The 12,170-nt window shown below is 45.8% G+C and overlaps 2 protein-coding genes across 6 annotated transcripts in view; both read left to right on the top strand.

The window, feature by feature from the left end:
* The first annotated feature begins 3,035 nt into the window (after positions 1 to 3,035).
* LOC119390309 (uncharacterized) lies at positions 3,036 to 6,802 on the top strand. Of its 4 annotated transcripts, XR_005183284.2 has the most exons (5): positions 3,036 to 3,455; positions 4,575 to 4,671; positions 5,242 to 6,099; positions 6,187 to 6,258; positions 6,342 to 6,802. XR_005183284.2 is itself a non-coding variant. In XM_037657911.2 (4 exons), exons 1-4 carry the CDS (start codon positions 3,221 to 3,223, stop codon positions 5,535 to 5,537), a joined length of 549 nt encoding a protein of 182 aa, XP_037513839.1. In that variant the 5' UTR covers positions 3,036 to 3,220; the 3' UTR covers positions 5,538 to 6,802. The 4 variants fall into 4 exon arrangements, 2 of the variants coding, with proteins under 2 accessions (XP_037513839.1, XP_037513830.1); XR_005183283.2 differs by having other exon boundaries at positions 5,242 to 6,258; XM_037657911.2 differs by having other exon boundaries at positions 5,242 to 5,363; positions 5,443 to 6,802.
* A 2,355-nt stretch (positions 6,803 to 9,157) lies between these two features.
* The window catches only part of LOC119390334 (probable medium-chain specific acyl-CoA dehydrogenase, mitochondrial), a 142,478-nt gene continuing 139,465 nt past the window's right edge, over positions 9,158 to 12,170 (top strand). For both annotated transcript variants that reach the window (XM_037657960.2, XM_037657954.2), the window contains exon 1: positions 9,158 to 9,312. In XM_037657960.2, coding sequence (XP_037513888.1) covers positions 9,292 to 9,312 — 21 coding nt within the window. In that variant the 5' untranslated portion in view covers positions 9,158 to 9,291. The remainder of the gene's footprint in view (positions 9,313 to 12,170) is intronic.

Raw genomic sequence — 12,170 nt, forward strand, 5'->3', positions numbered from 1 at the left:
GCCCACCAAGAAAGATTTTGAGTTTTGCGAACAGGTGGTAGTCCGACGGGGCCAAGTCAGGAAAATAGGGTGGGTGATCCAACAATTCGTACTTCAAATCGTGAAATTTAGCCATTGCTAGATGTCCTTTGTGCACCGGTGCATTGTCCTGATGACAGATGATTTTCTTCTTCTGCAAACCTGGTCTTTCCTCACGAATTTTCTGATTCAATTGAGTCAAAAGGTCAGAATAATACTCCCCAGTTATGGTTTTAGCCTTTTCAAGATAATCTACAAGCACAATGCCTTTAGCGTCCCAAAAAAACAGAGGCCATCATCTTTCCTGTTTCATGCGGAGGGAACTGACTTGGCTTTCTTTGGTGCAGAGGACCCGGCTTCAGTCCACTGCTTTGATTGTTGTTTCGATTCCGGTGTGTAATGGTGTATCCAAGTTTCATCCATTGTTATAAATCTGCGCAAAAAGTCCGCTGGATTTTTGTTATACAGCTCCAAAGCACGCTGTGACATCGTCACGCGGTTGCGCTTTTGCTCAGGAGTAAGGATGCGCGGCACCCATATTGCACAGAGCTTGTTCATGTGTAGTTCTTTATGCAAAATGTGACATACACGTTCCACTGAGATGCCAACAGCCTCGGCAATTTCACGCAACTTCACTCTCCTGTCTTCCAAAACCATATTGTGCACACGGTCAATCAATTCAGGAGTTGTTGCACTTTTTGGGCGCCCTTCGCGCGCGTCATCTTCAATGCTCTCTCTCCCCGCTTAAACTCAGCAGCCCATTTCTTGACTGTGGAGTATGAAGGTGAATCTTGCTTGTAAACTTTAACAAAACTTTGGTGAATTTCATTCGGAGATAAACCTTCTTTTACAAAGAACTTTATCACCGCACGGTACTCAAGCTTCTCCATGCCTTCCGGTGCTTCACACTACACCCACTGTGATCGACTGTCAAAGCCAAACTGCTAATCGGCACTAGATGGCGTTTCATCTGAGACTTGCAGAGACTTGTATGAACGTGCACATGAGTGCTACAAGTTCTCGCTCGCGTCATTCTTATTGAGGCCGAGAACTTTTCAGACCACCCTCGTATTTCGTCCCAAGTATTGTGCACTCCCATAGAGAGAAGCTTCTCTGTGGAGGTGCTGATTGGTAAGCCTAAGGCCCTTTTTATGCACCGTCGAATGAGCGAGTCGAGTTTCCTCTTCTCCTCAGACCTGATGCCCAAGAAAGGCGTGGCATAGCTCACACGGCTTAATACGTATGCTTGGGTTAGTTTGAGCAAGCTTCTTTCCTTCAGGCCACGACCTTTCAGCGCAACCCTTCTAAATAATCCAAGGGCTTGCGTTGCAAATCCCTCCAGTTTTTTTATTATCCCATCATTATGTCCATTCTCTTGAATGAATAGTCCTAAGATTCTGATTTGGTTCACTTTTGGGACGGGTTTCCCCTCTACTTTAATATCAAATTCCGAGCTGTGCTTGCAACGGAGTGACTTTGGGTTATAGACGAATAGTTCCGATTTTTGCGGAGAGCATGAAAGACCCCTACTGGCAGCATAGTTTACGACAGTGTCGGCCGCCACCTGCAGGCGCTCCTCGATGCTTGCATCGCTCCCCTGGTTAGTCCAGAGGGTGATGTCATCCGCGTACATACTAAATTTTAGTCCCTCTATGTTTTTCAATGCGTCGGGGAGGCCCCGCATCGCCACATTGAATAGGAACGGAGAGAGAACCGAGCCCTGCGGCGTACCCCTGCTCCCTAAGTGAATTGGTGGCGATTCAATGTTTTGGAACCTTAAGCAGGCAGTTCTGTCTGATAAAAAATCCTTAATGTAATCGTATGTTCGTGCTCCTATCCCGATTTCTTGAAGACCGCGAAGGATAGCTTCGTGTGTAACATTATCAAAGGCCTTGGTCAAGTCCAGGCCGAGAATTACTTTAGCGTCTCTGGAACGCGATTCGATTGTATCGTGTTTGAGTCGGAGCATTACGTCCTGCGTGCACAAGCCCGGTCGGAAGCCAACCATCTCGTGCGGCCACAGGTCGTTTTCTTCCATGAAGTGCGTCAGTCGGGTCTGAACTGCGCGCTCCATCAGTTTCCCTATGCACGAGGTTAGAGAAATAGGTCTTAGATTTTCTATTGTCGGCGGTTTGCCTGGCTTTGGAATTAGAATTACAGTTGCCGACTTCCACTGGCTGGGTAGCACGCCTTTAGTCCAAATTTCTTGCATGTACTCTGTCAGAGCGCTGATGGAAGCGTCGTCGAGGTTTCTTAAAATTTTGTTTGTTATCCCGTCAGGTCCCGGGGCGGATTTCGTCTTTAGTCCCAATATTTCAGCCCTAACCTCCGCCTCCGTGAAGGGTGCGTCGAGCTCCTCATTGGGAGCCCCGTTATATTCCGGGAGGGCGGTACTGCGAGTATCACCAATGTACAGGGCGGTTAGCTTGTTCATAAATTCCGCGTCTGTTCCTTCAAACGCGTGCCTGGCTTTTGACAGTCTAATACTCGATTGGGTTTTCGAGTTGGTCGGGTCTAACAGGTGTCTCAGCAGACCCCACGTTTTGGCAAGGCTCATGCCCCCCTCCATCTCATCGCATCTGCTGCACCAATTCTGTTCGCATAATTTGATCGCATAATTTTCAATATTTTTGTTATGTCTGGCAATCCTCCTTCTAAGATTACGGTTCCATTTTTGTTGCTTTAGTTTGCGCTCCATACAACGTTTCGCCTCCCACAAGCGCGCGAATCCCCGCTTTGACGTCATACAGGCGCCGTTCGCAGCGCCGCCATCGGTCGCACACCAGGCCATATTGTCGTGTGGTTGCGTGTATATTGGACCAACGGGACGATGCATTAATGTCTGCTCAAAAGAACACGAAGCGTCTATCAGGTCAGGAGGACGAGCAAATCTGCCTGCTCATTTCCGGGTGTGCGGCTGTTCTGATCTCAAAGGCACGTAAATCATTGGTAAGGGAACCACGCAATGCGAACGTGAAGTGATTGAAGCGTATCAAATCTGGAAACATATAGGTGGTATTCACGTGTAAGCAACGCTGCGCTCTCGTGCGGCATGACGGGAAGCGCTCGAACCGGCGCGGTGAGACTTCCGCTTCCTGTCGCCATGTTTTTGGGGGAGTGCTTTCGTTTCGTGCTGCTGTGAAGCGTAAGAGCTGCGCTGACCGGGCATTGTAATCAGGCGTCATCAACAATAATTCCAAATATGGTTAACTGTGCTGTGTTGGGATGCAACAACGAGTCAAGGCGGAAAGCTGACTGTGGTGAAAACACGACGAAAGTCAGTTTTTTTTCTGTTCCGACTGTTGTTCGTCGGCAGTGCAACCAGACCCTCGAGGTCTCAACGAAACGTCGGGCGGAATGGTTTCGTCGCCTCAACCGTGGTTACATTAATACCAACGCTACTCACTACAAGGTCTGCAGCGAGCACTTCGTTTCTGGTGAGTGCCTTTTTGTCGTTCTGCTACATATAGCGCAACATAAATATCATGGACTGGGCTTGCATAGGTTGGTCGACGCTAGTAATGCTGTACCGTTTGTAGTTAGCATCAGGGGCGTAGCCAAGGGGGGGGGGGGGGTTCAACCCCCCCCCCCCCCCCGAAATTTTTCAGTTTTGCTTGCGTATATATACACGCACACATACAAACGCACGCACGAACATAAAGTATGGTTGAACCCCCCCCGAAAAAAATTTCTGGCTACGCCCCTGGTTAGCATAACGTTTGTTGGTTTGTTTGAGGTAGCGAGCTTAAAGATAGCTGTGTAAGCGTCATTGCTTTAAAAAGGCACGCGTGCACTCCGAAAACAAGAGCTGCGGAATCAATTTGCTATGTGCTCATTGCTTTTCCCCGTAGTGCTGGTGCCTGTGTCACCGTGTATCGTGAAGATGTCACGAACTCGTCGCAGTAATGTAATTGTCATGTCATGCAGTTCGTGGACATATCCTACCGTTTACTGTAGCGCTTAGAGTGGCAGATTGGGGCCACTTGTCATTAAATTTCGATAGCAGGTGGAGGGAGAGCAATGAACATTAGTAAAGGGTGCTGCCCTGTCACGTTCCCCCATTCACCTTTTGTTTTTCTTTTAAATCAAACTGACTTCATACCGCGTACTCGCGCTTCTAAGCGCGAGTTCGCGGTATTGATTGTCGGTCACAGCGGCAGCGTTTTCACGTTTTTGTAATGCAAAAGTGCCCGTGTGTTTGGTTAATGAACCCAAGCTACTGTAGAATCCCCCACTGCGGCGCGCTCGAAGTGATGTTGGCCAACACCAGAAATTAACTAATGCCCAGACATTATTCCTGTTGGTTTTTGTGAAATGGCTATCATTGTTCTGGAAACGAGCGACACTTGTGCTGTCGATTCCGTTGCTTCAAATTATCTTGCGCACGACCCCTTAGAACAGTGCCTAATTCATTTGCGTAAAAGCTGCTTTTCGTGTAGTTGTGGCTCGACTCCAAGTAATGACTGAACTTCTTGCTACCGCAGCGAGTAGCTTGTTAGAAATCTGCCAGTTTTCTGCGAATTTGTGTTTGCAAACAGTCTTGTTTACACTTGCAGGAAGGCCATCCTACCTGATGGACGTTACAAACCCAGACTGGGCACCCAGCTTACACTTGGGGTATGACAGAAACTCAGCTGCTAAATCTGAAGCAAGGTATGTTTGAATGTGCTACTTCTGACCTCCCTCAAAACGACACACTTGTCATGGCTGCCGCTCAGCCAAAAAACCCTGGTGCCGCCCGTGCTGGTAATGCAGAACAAATTTAAGATTTCGAAACTGCCAAGCAAGTGAATAGTGTGTATGCAAGGAAAATATTAATGAGACAATGAGACCTCAGTGGGTGCTAGTGAATACAGTCTTGTTGATGGCAGCCACATTTTATGTTGCACTCCAAACAGCAGAAGTCTAAGAGACTGGCACGTATTCTTGCATTATTCTGTTGAAGGTTATCTGTTTGTTATTCAGGTTGCTTGTGACACAACTCAAGAGTTATGCAGCATATGTTATGTAATCATCGAGTGATGAGCACCAATTTTACACAAGTTGTTTTGAGATTAGTTGTGTCAGGAGAGAGCAGACAAGTTGTAGCTTACAATGTCGTGAGAACTCGGGGCAGCAATGTCGAAAATAGCAAACAATTGCAGAGATCCAACCATCACTGTAAGTAGTGCCAAGGATTACAGCATAGACATTTTCACATAAAGGCTTTACATTTTATTTCAGGCACCAGCGACGTTGCAAGAGGGCTGCGACCTCAAAGGAGATCCAAGAGGGCAATAGCAGAGTTCTCCAGCCTTCAAATGTGTTGAACGTGCAGCACAGCGCTGTGTGCAGAACTGTCACGGGTACAATGGCTTATTCATACATGGGGACTATTTCCTTTAATGACATTCAGCATCTTTATAGCACCTTGATTCTATACAGGCACACCACTTGCACGCCCTGTTACAGCACATAACAAGGAAGCTGATGAGCCACATTGCGCACTCAACAGCGGTTCAGGTCAGTGCCCTAGATAAGCTGTTCATACAGGCTGGATTTTACATCACAGTGTGCTTGTAATGGAATTATATTGTTCCCGATGGTCTTTGAGCTAGCAGGCAGTGGCAAGTTGTGTACTTTTAATTTTTGCATGGTTGGTCTTTCTGACAAAAATTACAAAACCTCACTATTTGCTCATCCTCTACCCTATTGCTTGCAGTAAACAGCGTCATATATCCAACAGTCCTACAGCGTAAACTATTTGGTGCTTCCCTCTCTCTGGAGTAGTGGGCCCATTATGTGAGCACAAAATTGGTGGTTGTGAAATAGCAATGACAACACTTCAATGCAGGTCAATCCATGCTGCAACAAGTACCAGCTTCAACCGTAGCTCAAGATGCTGATGATACTGTTGCTGACGTTTATTGAGTGATTTGTGTTTACACAGTTCAAACGGCCCGAGTACTTTAATTTAGGAACATAACTTCAATGATTGACAACACCTCATTGCAGACCCACCATCTGTGCAATCACCCGAGGAAGGCAGGGCCTCAGCTGAAATGGGTTCTCCAGTTGGAGTTGTAGTGGATGCCTCATATTGTGAGTACTGCATTCGTTCAGTTGGAGCAAACCGGAAGTGTTTAACACAAGGGATTCTAAGAGTCACATTCCTGCATTTTTTATCAGATGTAAAGTTTTCTGAAGCTGGTGTTCAAGCCACCACTTCGACAGCTGAAGCTTCAGTAAATACCACTTCATGTAAGTAATGTGACAAATATCTCAAGCACTCTGCACCTGACTGGCAAATGCGTAGTAATGTATTGCCTATACATTTCTTTCAGTGCTAAAGGATGCTGAAACTCAAACTGACATCACAGGCAGTGTTCTGAAGAGTTTTGAAGCTGATAACCAGGTCCTACGCACCGAGTTACAGGAGGTGAAGGGCTCTCTGGACACACTTCGGCTGTCGAAAGCTTCTTTGGAGCATGACAACACCCGTGTGCAATTTTACACGGGCCTACCAAGCTTCACAGTTCTGATTTCACTGTTCACACTTGTCGAAAGTAGTGTGCCACGCAGCCCAAACAATGCTCTTGCGAAATTCCAAGAATTTGTACTCACACTAATGAGGCTGCGATTGGGAGTGGCCTTGCAGGACCTGGCGTCCATTGAAGAAGCATTGACGGGGGTCTTCAATGACCGTAATTTCTGCCTCTGAAACTTGTACGAACTCTGAACGAAGTTTCAGACACCGATGCAGTAAGGACAAAAGCAGGAAATAAAGTTCATTTTTCTACCTGAATTTGTCTTTCAAAAGCGCTTTTTTAAGTCCTTAGAATCCCTTCTTGCGTTAATTGACCATATGTTTTTTCATGCACATAATGCACGTGCTGTGCCCATTATGTTGAAGCAGGAATCTTCCTAAAAATCCACTGTTTGTGCCAACAGAAACGAAACTGCTGGGAATAAAGTTCATCTTGCCCCCTACATTTGCCTTAAGCAACCATGTTTTTTGTAATGTAAATTACATGCCAAGCCACGCATGTCAAAGCAAGAACCTCCCAAAAGACCAGACATGTGCAGCACTGAAGGTAGGGATAACACTGCAACACAACACAAGCTGCTTCTAAATAGAAGAGCAGTGTCCCAATGTGCGAGCAGGCTTCACCGAGACCGGCCATACAGGTGCAATGCGCAGCTTTAACCATGCCATCCTGCTTGACTAGAAGCCATGGCTCTAGTGGCTGAGGTGAAATCGCCTGAGAGTGGTTAACCTGCAAAAGGATGAAGTCGTTTAACTGCTGGCTTTACGCACGCAGAAAACACAGGCCACATAAACGCACACAAAGCAAGGCAAATTGCAGCATCAACAATGAGTGAAACTAATGTAGGTATCACCGCAACAGTACAGAAGCAAAACGCAAGCAAGCATCTTTCATGCATGTAGTCCATTCTAGGCACACTTGCGCGGACACATGCAACATCCGCTACCTCGCTGGCAGCGACAATTTGTAGAATGCAATGCACTTAGGCAGGTGAAGAGTATTCGCAAACCAAAAAGAAAAAGATGCCGCAGCAAGATAATCGCTGGAAAGTGCAGTTACACTGTCACTTTCTAAAGCAGCAGCGCGATGGGAAATGACGTGTACAAGCAATTATTTTAGTATCGTTTTTCTTCTCCCTAAGCTCCGAAGAGAACTGTGTTACTTGACACTGTGCTGTGCAAAAAGGCACTCCTGGAATTTTCGCGTAGCGTCGTAGTGTAACGGTACAGAAGCGAAAATATGTAGGACCTCGCGCAGACACTTGTGAATGTTTCACGAGGTCTCGCTGCGCAGCGAAGCAAACTTCCAACATTAATCACACCACTGTCACACACATCGGCAAGCACTACCCGTTAGCGTTACAATGCGATCCATAAATACAGTCAGCCTAGTCAAAGATTGTCTTACCTTGGTGCGCGCGATGTTTTGATCGCCGTGTCTTTGCAGCTGGGGCTCTTTGCACGAATCCGCTGGTCAGGTAATTATGCGACTCGAGATTTTTTGGCCTTCAGTTGTTCGTGGGTGATGAAACTCGTCGTGTGCACAATGTAATCCTTGATGTCCGAAAGTTATACTTTACGCACGAGCGCGAGATCGAACGACGTTTCTTTCGAAGTAAGCAAAAGTGGATCGACGCCACCGCAAAGCTCCACTTTCTTAACGTAGCGGTTCTTCGCATTCGCCTCTAAATTCTGCGCGTACGAACTCAACTTTACTGAGGGGCCCGCATTCATGGTTGCAGAGCAATGGTGCTTTACTGCAACTCTTTTAAAGTAATGAAAAGGCAGAGATCACCAGCCGCGGAGCTGCAGAAACACCGTTCTCGTTGGCACCGTCCCCCCAAAAATATGGCGCTACCATAGTGGCCAACGCAGGTCGTGCCCTTTCCGCTGCTGCAGCCGCCAGCCTGCTCTGCCGTGACGTCACGCGAATACCAAGTATATGGTTCGAAAGAATGCATTAGTGTACCTTCGCTGTCACTATCAAAGAAAGAGATTGATTATTTAGAAAAATGTGGCTACTGATGTCATTCTCTCTTTTTGTGAATAACATGTGTTTGATGTAGGACGCATGCGCGCTTGGCTTAATTTCCTGGGAACGTTATGTGTGATGGTTTCATTAAACCTGTTGCTAGTTCCAACGAGTGTCTGTCGTCTTCTCTTCTTGTGTACGCGTCCGTAAGCTGGTTTTTATTTCTTGTTTCCTCAGTTTTTTGCAGTTACACAATTCGGTAAGAATTAGTTTCGATTTTTAAACATATTTACGTGCATTCGCAGCTCGCATTTTATGAGCACGTTGGCCTTGACGCTTTGCAAAAGAAAAAAAAAACAAACAAAAAAATACCGCCTGCCGGCAGTACTTTGATTTTTGTTCACTTATGTTCTGCGTAGCGGCCTGCAAGGAAAAGTAACTTCATAGTTCTGCTTGTACTTTAAGATAACACAGCTGCCAGTAAATTCGTTTCACGCGTAGAATATGTCTAAAAATGCTTGAAAAAATAATTTAGCTACTTTTTAGCTCCTTACTGGATTTTTTAAGCTATTTTTAGCGACTTTTATGCGGCCATTTAGCCATTTTTGCTCTCATACACTTGGCAACACTGTCCAGCCGTTCCAGCGTCCTTGTGCTTTGCGCCGCGGCGCAGCGCCAAGGTACAAGGGTTGTTGTCGTTGTCATCTCAGTCGCGATTTCCTTGTACTGGCATCGCGCAGCAGCTGCGTCGCTAAGATTCGCCCTGCCTACCAAGATGGCTGCAAGAGTTACGAAGGTGAGTGATTGATTCTTTCACTAGGCTGACAAGTTATGCCACAGCGTAGGCCGCCGCGCAGTGCGTATCTCGGTTCACCAGCAAGGATATATCTAACTGCGATGTGGCGCACCCATTGGAATGTGGTGACGCAGTTAAGTCGAAGCAATTAAGCCTCCACAGTCATTCTGCGCATCTAGTTGTTGATCGTCCAGGGCTTGTGCCGCATTGCACGAAGGCGGGAGGGGCGCTGTTTATGCTTGTGTAACATGCATAGACCTGGGGGTCGGGCCACGGCCTAAATACTACTTGAGCCCCCTCGTCGTCCTTCTCTCGCAGAACCGTCACGTACTTTGTAACCGCACTACCCGGATGCACCTTATCGGCTTGACCTTCACACGAGTTCTGCGGACAATCGACATATAGTGGCAGATTTTTATTTTTTTTTTTGTTTCCTTGATTGCAGATTGTCTTGGCGATGAAATGCGGAGCTACATAAGCAGTATTTCACGGAGTTGAAAAAGCGTAGCCAGCCGAAGGCCCTAATTGTTGCTTTTACTTGCTCAACTCCTTATGCCACTTTTGGGGGAGTTATTTTTAGTCTTTGTGTACAAAGTGGGCTGCCCACACTGGTTTTTTTTACCTCGCCCATGCTGCCCCTTCAACAGAGACGTCCAATGCAAGCCACCTCGTGATTTGTACACAGGTTGCAAGACTAGATGTATAAAAATGGGCTGGAGCACACATGGCTCTCAAAACACAAACAGGAGCTGCGAGTGTGTGAAGGATGAGTGACAAGGATGATGTCTGGCCTCCTCCTCGTTGTTTGTTCTTCGCATACAATGGAATACCAGCTGGCCCAAACTGCCTCCCATCTTGCTCAGACCAGCCTATGTGGGGCTAAAGCTTATGGCTAAGAGAAGAACTCTTAAGGACATAGCATCTTTTCTTTTCAATGGGCTCCATGTTGTTGGCTGCAGGACCAGTGTTGATATTCAGGTTTTTTTAAGATCGTGAATCGCCATTGGTACATGTGCGCTGTAAATGTAGTGATTGATGACATATCAATGGAGTGACTGCAGGACATTGGTACACTGAGCATTGTACTCTTGGTATAAGATCAACGTCAGGATCTCACATTGCTGGTTGCCACTTCTTGCCAGAAAACCACCTTCGTAGTTCCCATAGCTGCGCTTGACTGTGATTGTTGCGAGAAAGTTTTGGATTGTCTGCAAGCTTCTTAGCTTTTGCATATTGTCATTTTACTGGAGAAGAAAGTACAAGCGGCCAGGATTTTCGTGGCGTGGAGCTCAACCATTCACTGGAGGTGGTCCTTGAGCCCGTCCGCTGATCTCTTTGCAGGCTAGGCAAGTAAGTTGAGGAAACGCGATACGGTAAAACTTCTCTTGAGCGAACTTCAAGGGACCCCAAAAAAAAGTTTAAAAGGAAACTTTGCTGAACTGAAATAGCTGTCTGAACTTGTTATCTAAAGAAAACATCAGTTGTTGAAATGATATTTGAACCCTTTTATTTGCAGTGCTGCTCATTTGAATGTGAATATCTGCTTATTTAGGATGTTTTCCTTGAAGAATGCACTAATCTTTTGCTGCACTTGTGCACTTAGGACTGCAGTGGTCATGAATTGAGTCACTGTGTCCACGCTCTCATAAACCTTCTCCAGCACAACACTGTGCTGGGAAGTAAAGGATTTCTCTTTTTCCAAGTACATCAGTGCTTCTTTAGCTGAAATTCTTCATACTTCCTCTCCAAGGGTTACTACTTCTTCCTGAGGTAGGACGCTCACTACAATCTCTTCTGGAGACAGAGTGGTGCCTGTCTCAACACAAGTCACAGGCAACATAGTCCTTGAAATGCAAAGCACTCTCTGTACCCAGTATTTCAGACAATTTATGATTAACCCCATAACCGTTTTTTTTTCTGTGTAAAAGGTTTATTTTTTCCTACTTGATAATGAAGATTTTCCTTCTGAAAAGTATGTTTTGATTGATGAAAAAAAATTGAAGCCTATGATTACTCAAATTAGCATAACAAAGTCCCATGGCCTATAAGTGTCTTTCATGATTCGCGAAATGTCATCGTCGAGAAACTGGCGAATATAACGCGTGAAGCCATCAAAGTAAACTTCTGTATTCGAATAATTAGTTCCTGAGGAGCTGTACGGTGATGAAAGGCTTCATTTCTACGGTGATGCACAAGTGTCACTTCACTGGAAAACATCTTCTAAACACAGCTAGCGAAAAAATGTGAAATGGTAGTTAAAAGAAATCGCAAAGCACGTGCTGCTATCTGTGAAGTGACACACGACCTAGCTTAGAAACGAGCGAGTCTCGTTCGAAACGCTCATGGGGAGATATTATCTCAAGTGGACGAGCCAGACTCGTCCAAATTGGTTTCGGCGCAGTTTGGCAAGGAGAAGCTGTGCTTGCCCAAAATGGTTAAGGGTTAATGAGTGGCATTGGATGGTGTTACCACATATGTTCGTAGAACTGAAATGCGCTCTACACTAATTTCGTTAAACTGAAATGCATTGGCATTGGGTCCAATGGCACTTCGGCGGGGGATTTTTTAAAAAAAGCTCATACAGCTGAATAGTTTTTTTCACTAACGTTTGTTCAAGTGGTATTTTACTGTGCCAAGAAATTTGCAGTCAGTACACCAACAGTTTGGCAAATTGGTACTGAATGCGTAACACACGAAAAAAAACTCTCGACTGGCTTTAAAAAAAAAATAAACAACCTCAAGTCATAAACTGCTATCGCCCTTAACTGCCACACATATAAATGTGACGTTTCTTCTAAAAGAGCCAAATCCAGAAACCGAAACTGGGCTAAATTTCACGGGAACTTGAAGCAAGCCTA

The sequence above is a fragment of the Rhipicephalus sanguineus genome, chromosome 1 (assembly GCF_013339695.2).
Source record: "Rhipicephalus sanguineus isolate Rsan-2018 chromosome 1, BIME_Rsan_1.4, whole genome shotgun sequence".
Lineage (NCBI taxonomy): Eukaryota > Metazoa > Arthropoda > Arachnida > Ixodida > Ixodidae > Rhipicephalus > Rhipicephalus sanguineus.